Raw genomic sequence first — 18,690 nt, 5'->3', positions numbered from 1 at the left:
CAAAATGAACGGGTCATAGTGAAGAGTTGTGAAAAACGTGGTCTACTGGAGGAGGAAGTGACAACCCACCCCAGTGTTCTTGCTGCGAGAACCCCATGAACAAACAGTATGAAAAGGCAAAAAGACATGACCCCAGAAGATGAGCCCTGCAGGTTGTAAAGTGTTCAGTATGCTATGGGGAAAGGTGGGGGGCAATTACTAATAGCCCCACAAAGAATGAAGCAGCCGGGCAAAATTGGAAGCAGCACTCAGGTGTGGATGTGTCTGGTCGTGAAAGTAAAGTCCGACGCTGTAAAGAACAGTATTGCATTGCAACTTTGAATGTTAGGTCCATGAATCAAGGTAAATTGGATGTGTTCAGCAGGAAATGGCAAAATTGAACGTTACCATCTTAGGAATCAGTGAACTAAAGTGGATGGGAATGGGAGATTTTAATTCAGATGACCATCTTATCTATTACTGTGGGCAAGAATCCCTTAGAAGAAATTGAGGAGCCCTCATAGTCAACAAAAGAATAAAAAATTGAGTACTTAGGTGCGGTCTCAAAAATGACAGAATGATCTCTGTTCATTTCCAAAGCCAACCATTCAGTATCACAGTAATCCAAGTCTATGCCCCAACCACTAATGTCCAAGAAGATGAAGTTGACCGATTCTATGATGACCTACAAGACCTTCTAGGACTAACACTGAGAAAAGACATCCTTTTCCTCATAAGGGATTGGAATGCAAAGTAGGAAGTCAAGAGATACCTGGAGTAACAGGCAAATTTGGCCTAGGAGTACAAAATGAAGCAGGGGAAAGGCTAACAGTTTTGTCAAGAGAACATGCCGGTCATAGCAAACATCCTTTTCCAATAATCCAGGAGGTAACTCTACACAAAGGAGAAGCCCCAGCAAGACGGTAGAAGGGATGAAATCACGTTTAGAATCAAACCCCATACCCACCAGGGAAGCTCAGAGGGCTCAAACCTCGTGCACACCAGGACCCAGAGCCCCCACAGAGACTGAGACAGAACTGAGTTTGGGTGTCTCCTGTGGAGGTACGGGTCAGCAGGGGGCTGCCGCAGGGGCAGGGACTCTGGGAGCAGCAGACCTGGATGTGACATAAGCCCTCTTGGAGGAGGTCACCATTAACCCCACCATAGAGCTGCCAGAACTTACACAGGACTGAGGAAACAGACTCTTGGAGGGCACAAACAGAACCTTGTGCGCACCAGGATCCAGGAGAAAGGAGCAATGACCCCACATGAGACTGACCCAGACTTGCCCTCGAGTGTCCAGGAGTCTCCAGCAGAGGTGTGGGTCAATGGTGGCCTACTGCTGGGTTGGGGGCACTGCGTATAGCAGTGCGTACATGGGAGGAGATTGCCGTTATCTTCATTACCTCCACTGTAGGTTCAGTTCAGTTCAGTCGCTCAGTCGTGTCCGACTCTTTGCGACCCCACAAATCGCAGCACGCCAGGCCTCCCTGTCCATCACCAACTCCCGGAGTTCACCCAAACTCATGTGCATCGAGTCAGTGATGCCATCCAGCCATCTCATCTTCTGTCATCCCCTTCTCCTCCTGCCCCCAGTGCCTCCAAGCATCAGGGTCTTTTCCAATGAGTCAACTCTTCGTATGAGGTGGCCAAAGTATTGGAGTTTCAGCCTCAGCATCATTCCTTCCAATGAACACCCAGGACTGGTCTCCTTTAGGATGGACTGGTTGAATCTCCTTGCAGTCCAAGGAACTCAAAAGAGTCTTCTCCAACACCACAGTTTAAAAGCATCAATTCTTCGGCCTTCAGCTTTCTTCACAGTCCAACTCTCACATCCATACATGACCACTGGAAAAACCGTAACCATGACTAGATGGACCTTCGTTGACAAAGTAGTATCTCTGCTTTTGAATATGCTATCTAGGTTGGTCATAACTTTCCTTCCAAGGAGTAATCGTCTTTTAATTTCATGGCTGCAGTCACCATCTGCAGTGATTTTGGAGCCCAAAAAAATAAAGTCTGACACTGTTTCCACTGTTTCCCCATCTATTTCCCATGAAGTGATGGGACCGGATACCATGATCTTCGTTTTCTGAATGTTGAGCTTAAGCCAACTTTCTCACTCTCCATGTTCACTTTCATCAAGAGGCTTTTTAGTTCCTCTTCACTTTCTGCCATAAGGGTGGTGTCATCTGCATATCTGAGGCTATTGATATTTCTCTTGGCAATCTTGATTCCAGCTTGTGCTTCTTCCAGCCCAGCGTTTCTCATGATGTACGCTGCATATAAGTTAAATAAGTAGGGTTACAATATACAGCCTTGACGTTACTCCTTTTCCTATTTGGAACCAGTCTGTTGTTCCATGTCCAGTTCTAACTGTTGCTTCCTGACCTGCATACAAATTTCTCAAGAGGCAGGTCAGGTGATCTGGTATTCCCATCTCTTTCAGAATTTTCCACAGTTTATTGTGATCCACACAGTCAAAGGCTTTGGCATAGTCAATAAAGCAGAAATAGGTGTTTTTCTGGAACTCTTGTTTTTCAATCATCCAGCGGATGTTGGCAATTTGATCTCTGGTTCCTCTGCCTTTCCTAAAACCAGCTTGAACATCAGGAAGTTCACGGTTCACGTATTGCTGAAGCCTGGCTTGGAGAATTTTGAGCATTACTTTACTAGCGTGCGAGATGAGTGCAATTGTGCTGTAGTTTGAGCATTCTTTGGCATTGGAATGAAAACTGACCTTTTCCAGTGCTGTGGCCACTGCTGAGTTTTCCAAATTTATTGGCATATTGAGCGCAGCACTTTCACAGCATCATCTTTCAGGATTTGAAATAGCTCAACTGGGATTCCATCACCTCCACTAGCTTTGTTCATAGTGATGCTTTCTAAGGCCCACTTGACTTCACATTCTAGGATGTCTGGCTCTAGGTCAGTGATCACACCATCGTGATTATCTGGGTCGTGAAGATCTTTTTTGTACAGTTCTTCTGTGTATTTTTGCCACCTCTTCTTAGTTTGGCCCCAGGTAAATAACAGGGAGGGTACATGGCCCTACCCATCAAGAGAAAATTGGATTAAAGATTTACCGAGCATGGCCATGCTCATCAGAACAAGACCCAGTTTTCCCCTCAGTTAGTCTCTCATCAGGAAGCTTCCATAAGCCTCTTATCCTTCTCCATCAGAGGGCGGACAGACTGAAAACCACAGTCACAGAAAACTAGCCAATCTGATCACATGGACCACAGCCTTGTCTAACTCAGTGAAACTGTGAACCGTGCTATATAGTGCCACCCAAGACAGACGGGTCATGGTGGAGAGTTCTGACAAAACGTGGTCCACTGGAGAAGGGAATGGCAAGCCACTTAAGTATTCTCACCTTGAGAACCCCATGAACAGTATGAAAAGGCAAAAGATGTGACACTGAAAGATGAACTGCTCAAGTCAGTTGGTGCCCAATATGCTACTGGGGAAGAGTAGAGAAATAACTCCAGAAAGAATGAAGAGGCTGAGCCAAAGTGAAAACAGTGCCCAGTTGTGGATGTGACTGCTGATGGAAGCAAAGTCCCATGCTGTAAAGAGCAGTATTGCATAGGAACCTGGAATGTTAGGGCCATGAATCAAGGCAAATTGGAAGTGGTCAAACAGGAGATGGCAAGAGTGAATGTCGACATTTTAGGAATCAGTGAACTAAGATGGACTGGAGTGGGTGAATTTAACTTAGATGACCATTATATCTACTGCTGTGGGCAAGAATCCCTCAGAAGAAGTGGAGTAGCCCTCACAGTCAACAAAAGAGTACGAAATGCAGTACTTGGAAGCAGTCTCAAAAACGACAGAATGATCTCTGTTCGTTTCCAAGGCAAACCATTCAATATCCCGGTAATCCAAGTCTGTGCTCCGACCAGTAACACTGAAGAAGCTGAAGTTGAACGGTTCTATAAAGACCTAGAAGACCTTCTAGAACTAACACCCAAAAAGATGTCCTTTTCGTTATAGGGGATTGGAATGCAAAAGTAGGAAGTCAAGAAATACCTGGAGTAGCAGGCAAATTTGGCCTTGGAGTACAGAATGAAGCAGGGCAAAGGCTAATAGAGTTTTGCCAAGAGAACACACTGGTCATAGCAAATACCCTCATCCAACAACAGAAGAGAAGTCTGTACACATGGACATCACCAGATGGTCAACACCGAAATCAGATTGATTATATTTTTTGCAGCCAAAGATGGAGAAGTTTTATACAGTCAGCAAAAATAAGACCAGGAGCTGACTGTGGCTCAGATCATGAACTCCTTATTGCCAAAATCGGACTTAAATTGAAGAAAGTAGGGAAAACCATTAGACCATTCAGGTATGACCCATAAAGAAGGGTGAATACCAAAGAATTGATACCTTTGAATGGTGTTGCTGGAGAAGACCCTTGAGAGTCCCTTTGACTGCATGGAGATCAAACCAGTCCATTCTAAAGGAAATCAACCCTAAATATTCATTGGAAGAACTGAAGCTGAAGCTCCAGTAGTTTGGCCACCTGATGTGAAGAACTGACTCATTGGAGAAGACCCTGATGCTGGGAAAATTGAAGCCACAAGGAGAAGGGGGCAGCAGAGGATGAGATGATTAGATAGCATCACTGACTCAATGCACCTGAATTTGAGCAATGTCTGGGAGATTGCTCTGGAGGACAGAAGAACCTGGCATGCTGCGATCCTTTGGGTCACAAAGAGTCAGATACAACTTTGCAACTGAATAACACAAAGACAACGGAAATAAATAAGTTAATTGACAGTGTTGTTTGCATGAAGGTGGAAAAAGCGTCAGAAACCTCCTGAGTGTGAGCAAACCTAGTCCCTTCCTGAGTTGTATCCAGGTGAGCTTGTGGGGCCTTGGAGGCAGGGCAGGTCGTGGTGGCGCCTGCCCAGTGCCCATGGCCCGCAGTCACGGCCTCTCGCTGCATGTACGTAGTGTCGTGAGATCTCACACGTGTCCCTTTACACGGATTCACGTGGGGGTGCATGTGTGCGTGTTCTGGTCCAGGATCCATCCAGTCCACATGGAGTATCTTAATGTTACGTCTCAGATGCTTGTGAGCAGGAACACGTTCTCGGTTTCCATAGTCTCTCTCCCGGAGCTTTGAAGCATTCAGACTGTACTTCTGTGGGGTCACCCTCAGTCCCAGGTGGCTTGTTCTGCTGGCTCCTTGTGGCCAGACTCGGCGGGGGTGTTGTGGGGGTGTGGGCTCGTGCAGAAGCCCCAGGCTGCTGCAGGTCAGGGGGAAATGGGGCAGTGTCACATAGTGGGGGGTGCAGCATGGAGAGTGACTGGTGTGCATTTGGGTTGTGGAAGGTGGGTGCTGGGTCCCTCTGAGTCTGTGAGTCAGACCAGTCCTGGCAAGGGGGTCCTGGTGGCCTGCTGACACTGGTCAGGTGAACTTGGTGACGGACGCGGAGCCGGGGGCATTGGTGTCCAGGTGGTCTCTGACCCAGGCAGCCAGACAGCAGTGGTTCATCTGCTCACAGACGCAGTTGACCCAGTTGGTTATACATAGTTTTGCAGGAAGACACAGTAATTGGTCAGTCTTTCACTTTCTGGTCAATTTCCCGTATTTGTGTGCACACAACTGCGGCCTTGGTCCCTGAGCCCCGGAGCCTGATGGTGAGGGCTCTGCCCGCTTCTCTGTTACAGACTCCACGGAGACTGAGGACTCAGGTGCTTCTTCTCAGAAGTCCAGCGTGTCGACACAAAAAATGTTAAACCCCTTACCTGCTCCTGAGAAGTACAGGAAGCGGAGGATGCCTGGTGGGAGGTTCCAGGCGCCTGCAGACGAGGCCTGTCTCAGCTGTCTGGAGGGGAGCCTGAGTGTGAGCCGGAGGAGCAGTTCGGAGGGCTGGGGCCAGGCCACCTCTTCCCTCTCAGCCACCCCGGGGCCTGAGCAGCCAAGACCGCCCAGCGCCAGCGAGGTGAGCAGGGGTGGGGGTGCTCGGGGTGGACACGGCCCTCACGTGCACGTCTCCGTAGTGTGGTCACCGCTGCCATTAGAAAATGCACTTCCAGCTGTCTTCTGGTGTGGGGCGCCTTGAGGTATCCGCTCGGGCCTTCCAGCCACACTGCCTCTCGTCCCGTGGTTGGTGCTCCCCCAGGGCTATCGTGAACGCGGTCCCAGCTGTGTGTGCTGTGATTCTCCGGGTTCACAAGAGGAGGTTCTCCCCAGATTGTCCCACAGTGGTCGTAGACAGTGGTCGTAGGCCATTGTTATGGCCAAGTTGGAGACTGAGGTGTTCTCAAAGGTTTGGGGTTCGAGTAAAGACCACCGTGCGGACAGGGGGCAGCAGGCAGCCCTGCCACAGCGCCCCACGTGGGCAGAGGAGGGGAGAGCACCCCAGCTGAGAGGGCCTGGGGGGTTCCACCAGCTCAAAGTGGGCCAGGGGAGTGCTGAGCCCCTGTGGTTGGTCCTGAATGGAGACCAGCAGAACCAGGGACGCTGGAGTCGTAGGTGCTGGGTGGCTCCTGGGGTGGCTGCCTCAGGCCATGGGCCGAGGTCTGCTTCCACGGCTGGTCTGGCTGCATCTTCAGTCTCTTACTGGACTGAGGGAAGGCGTGAAAATGGAGATTTGCAGGACTGTGCTGGGGCTTTCCTGTCCCCGAAAGGATGTTAACTGTGGGCAGAGCCGCCCTGATGGGCCCCCTCACTGCGGGGCTGGGACTTTGCACGAGGGAATGCTGCCTGCAGCGCCCCTCCTCCCAGCACTGTGGCCCCAGGTGGTTGTCTTGGAGAGGGCTTGACCCCAGCTCCTCAAGTGCTAGGCAGAAGCCTGACCCCACTGGGCTCTGCTCCTGCGCCTGAGGCCGCGTCGGTGCAGCTTCTGACGCAAGTGCTGATGCTGGTGCCCCTGGACTTTCTCACCCTCCGCTGCTTGTGGCCAGCTGTTGGCCTCAGTGTCCCCACGCCAACCAGCCCCAGGGGACGGCTGCCCCAGCCCGATGACCCCTCGTGGGCCTGTGCATCCCCGTGCCCTGGGCTCCCGCGGGTGGGGGGTGGCGGGAGTGAGGGGCCCGGTGGCTCCTGCACCCCCTTCCAGGTCTGGCTGGCTGTCCCAGATGCTCTTTATGAGGAAACTTTTGCTTTGTCTTAACAGTGAGGACACCGGGCCTCATCCCAGCTCTGGCCCTCCTGGTATTGACTCGCTAAATCCCCGCTTCTCAGGAAATGTTCCCTGGATACTCAGAAAGTGAGCCAGAGGGCAGGAGCCAGCTCCCTTTCTACAGTAATCCCTTAAAATTGATGAAATGATTTCTAAAGGGAAGAAAAGTAAGCGCTGATGGAAATGCCAGTGGCTGTGGGCCCAGCATGGTTGGGGCCGTGAGGCTCTGCCTAGCAGCCGGTTGCTGCACCGGCCCAGCCAGCCCTCCCTCTGGTCCTGTTTGCGCTGGTCACACTTCGGGCCACCGGGCTGCAGTGAGCGTTTGAGCTGAGACTGTCTCTTCCCCACCCCACAAGAGTGGCAGGGGCTGGTCAGGAGGGCCCAGGACGCCGGCGCTCAGAACCGCCTGGTCTCTTGACTGACACAGGCCACAGCTCAGCCGTTCCTCCCACTGAGGGATGGTTTCCCCGCCTCACAGACATGGACAGGCATGCAGGGGGTAGGGAGGCGAGTCCCACCTACCATGCCTGCAGGTGTGTGCAGTGTGACCCTCCTCCATGGCGTAGGCAGCGGACGAGGCAGCAGTCTGACACTGCATCGCGCCCGCTGGGTCGGGCACAGGAGCCAAGGGGGGGTTTGTCTCTGGGCAGGCATGTCCCAAACTGCACTCCACCGCGCTGCCCGGGAAGAAGGCCACCCTGGAGGCGCTGCTCCTGGAAGCGCTCCTTGACCTGGTGGACAGGCACTGGAGTGGCCGCAGGTCCCTGCACAGCAGTGAAGCCTTCCTTGGTGAGTTGGCCCAGGGTGCTGCGTGCCAGCACCTGCCTGCTGCTGGGCCCTGGTCCCCTGGCCTCGCTGGACCCGTTCCCGGCCTCACTGCCCTCTGGGCTGCAGGGGCGTCCCGAGGGCCCTGCTTACAGTGTCAGGGTGCTCAGGAGGAGCAGATCAGGAGGCGCCAGTGGCCGGTGGCTGCTCCTCCCCGCCTGCCTGGTGCCCAGCTTCCTGGAAGGCATCGGCAGCCAGCAATGCTGGCTCCTTCCCCTAGGTCCCTAGAGCTGTTGCTGTCTGCCTGTCGTCCCCATCCACGCCTCGGGGTAAACAGGCCTGATAAGGCCATTTCAATGGCGTACATGTCCCTTTTCTAGTCTTCATACCTGTCAATGTTTTTGAGGTGTGCAGCCTGTATTTTTCAAAATGCATTGAACACGTTTTGTCTATACTCATTCTCTTAACATGCTCTCTTCTAGCTCAGGCAAGACACATTTTGTCGTCTGTTCAAGAGTTTACAACCACTCAGGACACTTCGACAACTGTGAATGAAGAAATTAGCTCCCTGACTCTGGAAAATAAGTCTTTGCACAGTCGCCTTACTGAGCTGCAGCAACAGTACGGCGTGAAGATGACTGAGGTGGTGTTGGAACTCAGCGACACGCGGAAGGAGATGGTTTGTTCCGTTTATTCCTAGTAGGGGCAAAAACAGTCTTGACATCACAGAATGAGCGTAGCTTCTCAACTGTGCTTCCCCTAACAGCTGTCGGGTACAACCCTGGGGCCCCTCCTGCCTTTGCAGAGCATGAACCCCCTCTTCCACCAGGCTTCCCCATCCAGGATGCCAGCTGCCCTTGAGGAGCGCGGCCTGGCTCTCACTCCAGGACCCCTCATGACAGTGGCTGCAGATGTCTGTATTGCTGCCAATCCCAGCTCTGCCTGCCCCAAGCGGCTTTGTTCTGTTCTGCGAGAGGCGGGAGGATGAGGCTGGGCTTGCGGGGGAGTTTCTCTGGTCTCGGTGTTCCCTGCCCCAGGCTCTGAGACCACTGGTGAGGAGGTTCCAGGGACCTGGGTGACCTGGGTCCCTGCTGCTGTCCTGCCTGCCCCAGCCAGTGTGGGGCCGGGCTGTCCTGTTGGCCCTGCAACAGCTCCACCACCAGGTGGCACCATTGGGCAGCCAGAGCCAGTGTGGTACGGACCTGGCAGAGGAGCTCAACTCCCTCGTCCTCTGTAACTTCACCATGAGACCATCATTCATGAATGCCTACGCTGAAGAGGAGAAAAGGTCTCAAAATAGCAAATAAACAACCTAACTTTACAACTCGAGGAACTAGAGGAAGCTAAACCCAAAGTAAACGGAAGGAAATAATAAAGATCAGAGCAGAAATAAGTGCAGAGTAGAAAACAACAGGAAGAAATTAGCAAAACTGAGTTGGATTTTGAAAAGACACAAAAAACTCTTAGGTAGACTAAGAGAGAAGACTCAAAATCAGAATTGAAAGTGGATACATTACAATGGATGCCTCAGAAATGAGGTCAAGGAATGATTATTTACAAGCATTTTGGAGAACCTAGAAATGGATAAATTCCTCAAATCGTACAACCTACTAAGGCTGTGTCAAGAAGAAATAAAGCTTAATAGGTCAATAACAGATAAGATGGAACAGTATCCAACTTCTTAAGAAAGCAAGAACCAGATGGTTTCATGGCTGAATTCTACCAGATACTCAAAGAAAAATCAATACTTACCCTTCTCAAACTCCCAAAAAATAGAAGTAGGGAGCCTGCTTTCACACTGTTTTATTAAACCAGCATTTCCTGGACACCAAAGCAAAGACTCCACAAGAAGAGAAACTACAGACTGCTGCTGTCTGAGACTCAGCAGAAGACTGGCATCCTGAGTGCAGCAGCATATCAAGAAGACTGTACGCCCCGAGGGAGCTGTGTGCACAGATACAGTAACACATGGAGAGAGAGACAGAGAATACTGTCAGCCCAGTTCATACAGGTGCAACATCTGACTGAGTTCCACATCCATTCATGATTTTTAAAAAAAGCTCAACAAAATAGGTGTTTTAAAAGAAAATTTCCTCAGCATGATAAAGGCTGTTTATGAGAAGCCCTCAGCCAGCCTCATGATCAGTGGAGAAAACTGAAAGTTTTTCCTCTAAGATCCAGTATGAGACAAGGATGTCCACTCTTATATCGTCTCTTCTGCTGGAAGGACGGTTGGCCCTTGAGCAATGTGGGTTTGAACTACATGGATTCATTTATATGCAGATTTTTTTTATTAGTAAATAGTATATGTGCTGTGCTCAGTCACTCAGCTGTGTCCCGACTCTTTGCGACCCCACGGACTGTAGCCTGCCAGGCTCCTCTGTCCAGGCAAGAATACTGGAGAGGGTTGCCATTCCCTCCTCCAGGGGATCTTCCCAGCCCAGGGATAGCGCCTGTGCCTCCTGTGTCTCCTGCATCAGCAGGCAGATCCTTCACCACTGCACTCCCTGGGAAGCCCAGTAGATACAGGGATACTGTACAGTTGGGAGTTGGCTGCATCTTTGGATACGGAACTGCAGATTAGGGAAGTTGACTATAAATTGAGTATAAATTATTTGTGGATTTTCGGCTGCAAGGAGAGTTGGCACCCCTACCCTCTCCACCCGCCATTGTTCAGGGGTCAGGTATGCTAGCAAGGGCAAGCAGACAAGAAAAGGAAATATAAGGCATCCAGATTGGAAAGGAAGAAGTACAGTTACCTCTGCTTATAAATGATGTATATTAAAGATACCACGAGAGAAAACTAGAATAAATTCAGTGAAGTTGTAGGATACAAAGCATAACAGAGATCATTCTTACTTCTTTATAGCAATGAGCATTCCGAAACAATTCATTTATAGTGTCAAAAAAATAAAACAGTTAAGAATAAGCTTAACCAAGAAGGTTAAAGATCTTAAACAAAAGACATTTACAGATGCAGTGTAATCCCTGTAAAAATTCCATGGCATTTTCCACAGAAACAGAAAAAACAATTCTAAAATTTGTATGTTTCTTATCATTTGTATTCTTCGTTTTCTGGTTCTACAAAGACCCCAAATCACCAAAGCAATCTTGAGAAAGATCATTTTTCAGGCATCACACTTCCTAGTTTAAAATTATGTTACAAAGCTTTGGTAATCAAACAGTATGGTGCTGGCATAAAAACAGGGATAGATTGCCGAAACAGAATAGAGGGCCCAGAAATACACCCTCACATAGATGTCAACTGAGTTTTGGCAAAGGCACCAGGAACACACCGTGGTAAAAGAGTGATCTCTTTGGTAAATGGTGTTGGGAAAACTTGATGTTCACATGCAGAAGATGAACCTGTACCCTTGTCTTAACAGCACAAAATCCAACTCAGAATGGACTAAAGATTTAAGTATAAGACTTGAAACTATAAAACTCCTGGGAGGGAGCTCCCTGGCAATCAGTGGTTAGGACTCTGCTTCTGCTGTCGGGGTGTGGATTCAGTCCCCAGCTGGAGACTGTAATCCCACAGGCCACGTGGTGTGGCCAAACAGACACGTGGAAAGGATGCTCAGTATTACTAATCACCAAGGAAATGCAAGTCAAAACCAGAGCGAGACACCACTGCACACCTGCAGAGTGGCTTTCGTCAAAGGAGACAGCACGTGGAGGGTGTGGAGACGGGGGAACCCTTGTGCTCTGTGGCGGGAGTGTGACTTGGCACAGACACTGGAAAATAGTATGGGGACTCCTCACACAGCCTACAGTGGGGCGGTCTTGCTGTTCGGTCACTAAGTTGTGTCCAACTCTGCGACCCCGTGGATTGCAGCACACCAGGCTTCCCTGTCCTTCACCATCTCTCGGAGCTTGCTCAAACTCCTGGCCATTGAGTTGGTCTTGTTGGATGGACCTCGAGGGCGTTGTCTAAGTGAAGTTAGTCGGACGTGGCAAGAAAAACCTCCGTGACCTCATACCTGGGGTCTAAGAGTTGAGTTTACAGAAGCGGAGGGTAGACCGGTGGTCACCCTCAGTGGGAGGTGGGGGAGCTATGGGCCCAGGCAGAGCAGCAGTTCTGTAGGGGTTAGTCCAGGGCTCTGAGCATGGCTGACAGTCACGTTAGTCGGACCATGTTGACCCTGGAGCTGTGTTGAGAGCAGAGTCCTGGTGCTCTCATCACCAAAACATGCTTCCTCTGTGAGGAGACGTGTGCACTGGCTTGACTGTGGTCATGGCGTCACTGTGCACGTGCAGGTCACGTGACGTCACCGGGTGCCTCGACCGTGTGCTGTAGGAAGGGAGACCAACGTGCGTCAGTGCGAGAGGCTTTCACCTCCGCTGATTACGGTTCAGTGTAATGGCATGGGGACTATCTAGAGTGTTCTCCTGTTAGTTCAGGTTTATTTATGGTTTATAACAAGAAAGATTCGATTCACATCCTATAATTGCTGTTGTGGTCAGGCTCAGGTGTCGTCAGGGTGAGTGTGTGGGCGCTGGAGTTAGGCTGCCTGGTGGTGCGAGTCTGGTCACCCTGCGCCATGTGGCTGGGCCCGCGGCTGTGCCCGCATGTGCAGGTAAGCTGCCGTGGTGACCCGTGTGCTCAGCGTGGGGTCTGCAGTGAGAGTCCTCTGGGCGCTGCCGTCCCGCGTGCGCCCCTCCGGGCCCCTCTCTGCCTCTCCCTCCATGCGGTGCTGTCACCTGACTCCAGCCTGCTGTGTCACTCCCGTCAGGGCCCTGAGTGTGCCGTGCTCCCCTCACACTTACCCCCTGTGCCCACATGTGCTTGCTGTCTCATTCCGCTTTGTCTGATGTTAGCATAGCCACCTTAGTGTTGCTTTAGTGCTTATATTTAAGGTGGGTTCCTTTTAGGCAGCATACACTTGGGTCTTTTGTTTTTATCTAATTAACAACCTCTTCCTTTTCTTTGCAGCAGCATTTTTTAAAAATTCAGTTGATTTAAACTAGAAAACCAAAACCACTGACCCATTTCTCCCAGCCCTGTCCTCTGTCGCTGGCAGTTACCAAGTTCTCTGCATCCATGAGCTTCAGCTCTTTTGTTTGTTTGTCCTTTTAGATTTCATATACGAGTGAGATCCCGTGGTGTTTGTTTTCTTCATTGTATTTATATACTACATCTTTGTCTATTCATCTGTTAATGGGCACTTAGGTTGCTCCATATCTTGGGAATAGTGAGTAATGCTTCTGTGAAGATGGAGGTGTGCATATATTTTCAAACTAGTGTTTTTGTTTTCTTCAGATGAATACCCAGAAATGAAATTGCTTTCTCTGGTAGCTCTTTTTTAACTTTTCGAGGAATCACCATACGATTTTACATAGCAGCTGTACCAACTTACATCCCCCCAGCAGCAGAGGAGGGCCTCTTTCCCCACACCCTCACCAACACTTGCTGTCACTTGTCTTTTTGATGATGGTCATCCTGACAAGGGTGGGGATACCTCACTGTGGTTTTGACCTGTGTCTCCCTGGTGATTAGTGATGCTGAGCATCTTTTCATGTTCGTGTTGGCCATCTGTATGTTTTGGAAAGATGTCTGTTCAGATCCTCTGCCCATTTTTAAATCATGTTTTTTCACTGTTGAGTTGTGTGAGTTCTTTATGTATTTTTTATGTTAACCTCTTATTAGATAAATGGTTTGCAGATATTTTGCTTCCAGTTCATAAGCTGGCTTTGCATTTCATTGCTGGTTTCCTTGGCTGTGCAGCAGCTGTTGGTTTCTGTCCGTGGTTGAGAGGAGGGGCTGTGGGGCAGAAGCTGGTGCCGAGCCCTCTGTGTTCGGTTGTCTGTTGCTGCCCAGGGAGCTACCACCTGGCCACACCTCAGACAACACATGCTTCCCCGTGTGGCCTCCGGTCAGGGCGCAACGCGGCTGACTCGGGGTCTCCTGAAGTTGCCATCAGGCTGCAACTTGGGGCTGTGGTCGCCTCCAAGGCTCAAGGGAGTGTGGGTCCTCTGCACTTACTCCAGGCAGTCCCGGGAGTCACACCGCGACAGCTGCTGACAAGGGTACCCAGGCGGAAGGCCACCCTGAGCGTGCATGTCATGGCTTCTGTGTGTCGCGTGTGCAGTGGGCTGGCCCGCTTAAAGGGGGAGGCTTCCAGGGCGAGAGCACCCTCTGCTCTGTCCCCTCATTTGTAGAACAGGAGGGACAGCAGCCACGAGGTTGCTGGAGACAAGTGTTGGAAATGTCTGGTGCTCACTGTTTTATCAAGAGAGACCCCACACAGAGCCTCGCTTTAGAGGACGCGTGAAGGCAGTGATACAGCGCTGGCGGCTCCCGCGGCATCCCTCTGGGCAGAGCGGCCTGGAAGCAGGACCACAGATCTGGAGGCTTGGGTGGATGAGCAGGTGGCACCCCTTCCCCTTCCCCTGTGCATCCAGGCAAATGGACCTGGGTGCCGGCTTTGTACCAGTGCGGTGGGCAGAGTTTGACCTGTTTGCATGCGTTGTTCTGTCCAGGATTATCTGAGGCAGCATCTGGACAGATCTCTGGAGGAGAGCAGTAGCTTGAAGTCGCTTTTGTTGAGCATGAAGAAAGATGTGAGGACCGCTGACGCTCCGTCCGCATTGAACCTGCAGATCTCCGGTGAGCTCGTGGCTCTCACTGTGTGTGCGTCCCCGTGTCACTGGGCCCAGGCTCGGCAGGAGCTGTGAGTGCATCTGGGCGGGCGTGCACGGGGCCAGCCCGCTGACCCCTAGAGGCTGCAGGACCCTCCCCGGCACTCCTTGCTCACGGCTCCATCCATACCCAGGTCGATGTCTTCCTCTCTTCCTTCTCTTGGAGTCCTGCAGGCATGCCCTTGGGACTTGGAGTTGGGGTGCAGCCTGCCCTGGGGTAGGTGAGGCATCGCAGGGTCCCCCGGGGGCTTCTGCCTGAGCACCTGCTCCGTTCTGGTCTCTCAGAGCCCCGCTGGGCAGACGCATCTCAGGCATGAGCACGGCCACTGCGGAGGCTCTCCTGGGCCCTCCTGCCCGGTGAGCGACCCCCCTGACCTTCACTCCAGCTGTGTTGGCTCTGGGCTCTCCCTGAAGGCCAGCCCGTCCAGCAGATCCAGCCCCCTCTGCCCTCCTCTGCTCCTCGCACATGGGCCCCTCACGGGCGTCCAGAGGGTGGAGTCCGGGGCTTCGCCCCCAGCAGGGCTGGCCCAGGGCCTGGGTGGGACGAGGGGGCCGTGCTGTCCACCCCAATGACCTCGCCCCACGTTCCCCAGGCTCACTGACACCCTAGAATCATCTCGTCTCCCAGCACAGGAGTGAGTGATTTCCCTGAGCACAGCCACCCTTGTCCCATCAGGACTCCAGGCGAGCATGAAGCGGCTCTCGGGCGAGCTTGTGGAGCTCAGGCAGCACCTGGAGCACTACGACAAGATCCAGGAGCTCACGCAGATGCTGCAGGAGAGCCACAGGTGCCGCCCGCGGCCCTCCCCGCAGCCTCCGGGGCAGTGCGCGGTGCCTGGTAGCCTGCACACAGCCCCTGGTGTGGTTCTCGACTGTTCTCTGGGAAAGTGGAGATGCCACCTCACTCCCTGGCCCAGTTTTTGTGAAGAGACCTGTGGGGAGAGTGGGTGGTGTCTGGAGAGGGGACCCCGGCCGGGGGGTAAAACGGGCGGCGCCCTCCCCCGTCCTCTGCTCCCTTGCCCCTCCCCACTGTCGGGCTGAGGTCTCCGCAGCTCCCCTGCGGCCAGTGGAGCCAGGCCGTGACCCTGTGGGGGTGGAGGGCCACGGCCCCGTGCCCACCCAGCCCCTGACCCAGAGGGGAGGGCCAGGCAGGTCCTGGCCAACGGGGCACCACAGCCCTCTGCTGTCCTAGCAGACGGGGTTTGTCCCTGGGGGCAGCTCTGTGGAGAACACGGCCCTGTGCCATCAGTTCCTCGTGGTGCCATGAAGGCCCTCAGTCAGCGTTGGGCCGGGGTCGGCAGTGTCCAGCCCCACCCTCCTCCTGAGACCCCTCCAGAGTTAAAGATGGCCCCAATGACCCAGAATCAGGACTTCGAGTTTACTGTGTCCACATCAGAATTGTGTTTGACCAGGAATTAGAAGTGTCTCTGTCTTTGAGCCTTGTTTAGAAATGGAACAGAGTTGTCAGTGTTGAGGGCCCTCCCTACCCCTTCAGCTCACAGGCCAGTGGGGCACCCGCCAGCCCCCGGCCAAGGAGACCCGCCCAGGGGGGCACTGGGCAGCAGCAGGGGAGGCAGGGCCACGAGGGGGCCGGGTGGCTCCGGGCTGAGCGCTGTCCCCGCCCCCAGCTCCCTGGTCCGCACCAACGAGCGCCTGCTGCAGGAGCTGGACCAGGTGCGGGCGCAGCACCAGGCGGAGGTGGAGCAGCTGCACTGGAGCTACAAGGAGCTCAAGAAGACCCTGGCGCGGTTCCCTGGCAGCCCCCGAGACGCGCGGCCCGCCTCCCCGCCACGTGCCCTGTGAGCCCCTCTCTGCTGTCTTCAGGGCCCGAAACGTCCTAAAAAGACAGGTTCATCCACACCCTTCACGTGTCAGTCAGTCAGATGTCTCCTTTTTCATCAACTGTCTTGAGGTAAAGAGAATGTTGCATTTTTCTGCCTAACGTGCAAGAAAGCAGCTCTTTAGGGCGATTAAAGAAAATAATTTATGGTGTAACAGGCAACCTTATTTAATAAACACGTTCTACAAAGTGGCTCTTATTGTAACTGAGTTTCACAATGAATTCTGTTATGAAATAAGCTGTGCTCCACAGTTGATGAGCAGGAACTGTCAGAACCAAGACTGAATACAAGGAGCCCTTAGGGCTGTGGAGACTGTTGTCTGCAGAGCTGACGTCCATGGGGGAATGCCTGCCCGAGCGCCAGCTCTTGTTTGTAGGGCGTTTCTGAGAATTACGTTCTAGCAGAGCACAGAGCTAGATTTTGAGTTTGGAAACGTATCTCATGGGACTCTTGCTGTCTTTGGTGAAATGACGTGATCTGCTGAAAGAGCCTGTGGTAGATTTTGGGGCAGAGCTGCAGGTGGAGATGGGGGCTGTGTGGGTCCCGGGTGGGGGCATCACCCCTTCAGGTCATGTTTTGTTTCTGTAACTTTGTGGGGAAGTTGGGGGAGGGGGTCATCATCAGATTTTTTTTTAATTTAAAGATTTTTGCATTAATCCATTTTAAGCCTGTAGGAAATTATCACCGTGCTGTTTGTTTCTGGTTTGGATTTTGTTCATCTTCTTGGAAACCTGAGTTTGTATTTCTCATCAAATGTGGGAAAGTTTTGGCGACCGTTTCCTGGTGTTTCTCACCTGACCCAGCCTCTGCCTGCCTTCCTGGGACTCCATGCCGCTGCCTCAAACCCTGGGCCTGGCCCCCACTTCCCTGCACTCAGGTCATCTCCTCCTCGGTTCTCAGCCTCTCCCGTCCTGGCACAGCTCACTGCCCTCTACTTCACCTGTCTGATGTGCTGTGTGGGCTTGTAGAGTGAATTTTTAATTTCAGAGATTGTATATTTCTTAGTTCTAAAATTCCATTTGGTGGTCTTTTATAAAAAGGAAAGAAGCCTTTCTTGTAAAGGTTTTATTTCCCATATGTTCACGTTTCATGTGAGTCTTCTGAACAGCCTTAGTGCAGGTCCGGGGAAACTGTGGTGCTGAGGCAGCTAACACGCCTGCCAACGGGTCTGGGGGCACTGCCGGCCCTGCTCCCACTGGCAGCTTCCCGAGCCCGCCTCCCTGCCAGAGGCCAGCGTCCCTGCGCCCGGCCTCCCTGCCAGAGCCCCGCACCCCTGCGCCCCGCCTCAGTCCCAGAGCCCGCACCCCTGCGCCGCACCCCTGCGCCCCACCTCCCTGCCAGAGGCCATCCTGCGCCCCACCTCCCTCCCAGAGTCCGCACCCCTGCGCCCCGCCTCACTCACAGAGGCCATCCTGTGCCCCGCCTCCCTCCCAGAGCCCCGCACCCTGCGCCCTGCCTCCTTCCAGAGCCCGCACCCTGCTCCCCACCTCCGCCCTGTCCCTGGGCGAGCACCTGGGTTTCCAGAGGGCCTCTTCAAGCCTTCTGTTTTCTTACAGGAGGGTCTGTTTCCTACTTATTTGTAGGAGTTATTTATAATTCTGGATACTAGTACTTTGTGGAATATGTTTGCAAATAGCTCTTTCTAGTCTTTTCACATTTTAATGGTGTCTTTTGAGGAAGAGAAAATTGAATAGGAGGCAATTAATGACATTATCAGTCTTTTCCATGATGATTTTTGTTTGTGGTTATCGTAACACATTGCGTGGATCTTTTAAAAGAGTGCACAGCTCTGTCTGTTTTGAGTTTTAGACACATGTTCCCCCGGAGCTGACTGCATGCATGTGTGCGGGTTAGCAGCCCAGCTCCAGGGTCCCTCCACATAGGTCCAGTTGCCCAGCGTCATCACTCGCACGGCCGCTCGGTCAGAGTAGTTTCTGTGTCTGCTTCCCACACTGTCCTGTCCATCCCTGAGCAGCGCCACAGCCACAGGTCAGGGCTTCCCGTCCGCTCTCAGGACATTTGCGCTACTTGTGACCCTTTGAATTTCATGAACTTTAGAATCAGCTGGTTCAGTTGGGGTTTTGTCTGAGACTGCCTTGTCACAGGTAAGATTGGGTCTTAGAGGCCATGAGTCTAGGGTCTGTGTCCACTGACCAGATCTCCTCTCATTACAGTTCTGTACTTTTCTCGGTGGGGGTCTTATCTACCTCTTGTTTATTCCTAGGTTTTTCTTATTTTGTGATGCCATATCTAAAAGATATATTTTTAAAATGTATTTGTTTCATTATATGGAAATATAATTGATTTTTTGGTATATTAATTTTATA

The 18,690-nt window shown here is 52.1% G+C and overlaps 1 protein-coding gene across 11 annotated transcripts in view; it reads left to right on the top strand.

Annotated features, from left to right (window-relative positions):
• CEP72 (centrosomal protein 72) overlaps positions 1–16,556 on the top strand; it is a 37,217-nt gene extending 20,661 nt beyond the window's left edge. For 5 of the 11 annotated variants that reach the window (XM_027520223.1, XM_027520222.1, XM_027520226.1 and 2 more), the window contains exons 7-11: positions 5,659–5,933; positions 7,766–7,904; positions 8,363–8,559; positions 14,364–14,490; positions 15,199–16,241. In XM_027520223.1, coding sequence (XP_027376024.1) covers positions 5,659–5,933; positions 7,766–7,904; positions 8,363–8,559; positions 14,364–14,490; positions 15,199–15,563 — 1,103 coding nt within the window. In that variant the 3' untranslated portion in view covers positions 15,564–16,241. Of the gene's footprint in view, positions 1–5,658; positions 5,934–7,765; positions 7,905–8,362; positions 8,560–14,363; positions 14,491–14,807 lie in introns of all 11 variants that reach the window. The other 6 variants (XM_027520233.1, XM_027520225.1, XM_027520228.1 and 3 more) reach the window with 5 other exon arrangements.
• The last annotated feature ends 2,134 nt before the right edge of the window (positions 16,557–18,690 follow it).

This window comes from Bos indicus x Bos taurus, chromosome 20, assembly GCF_003369695.1.
Source record: "Bos indicus x Bos taurus breed Angus x Brahman F1 hybrid chromosome 20, Bos_hybrid_MaternalHap_v2.0, whole genome shotgun sequence".
Classification (NCBI taxonomy): Eukaryota; Metazoa; Chordata; class Mammalia; order Artiodactyla; family Bovidae; genus Bos; species Bos indicus x Bos taurus.
Note: the sequence above shows the minus strand (reverse complement) of the source record. Positions and strands in the feature narration are given on the sequence as shown.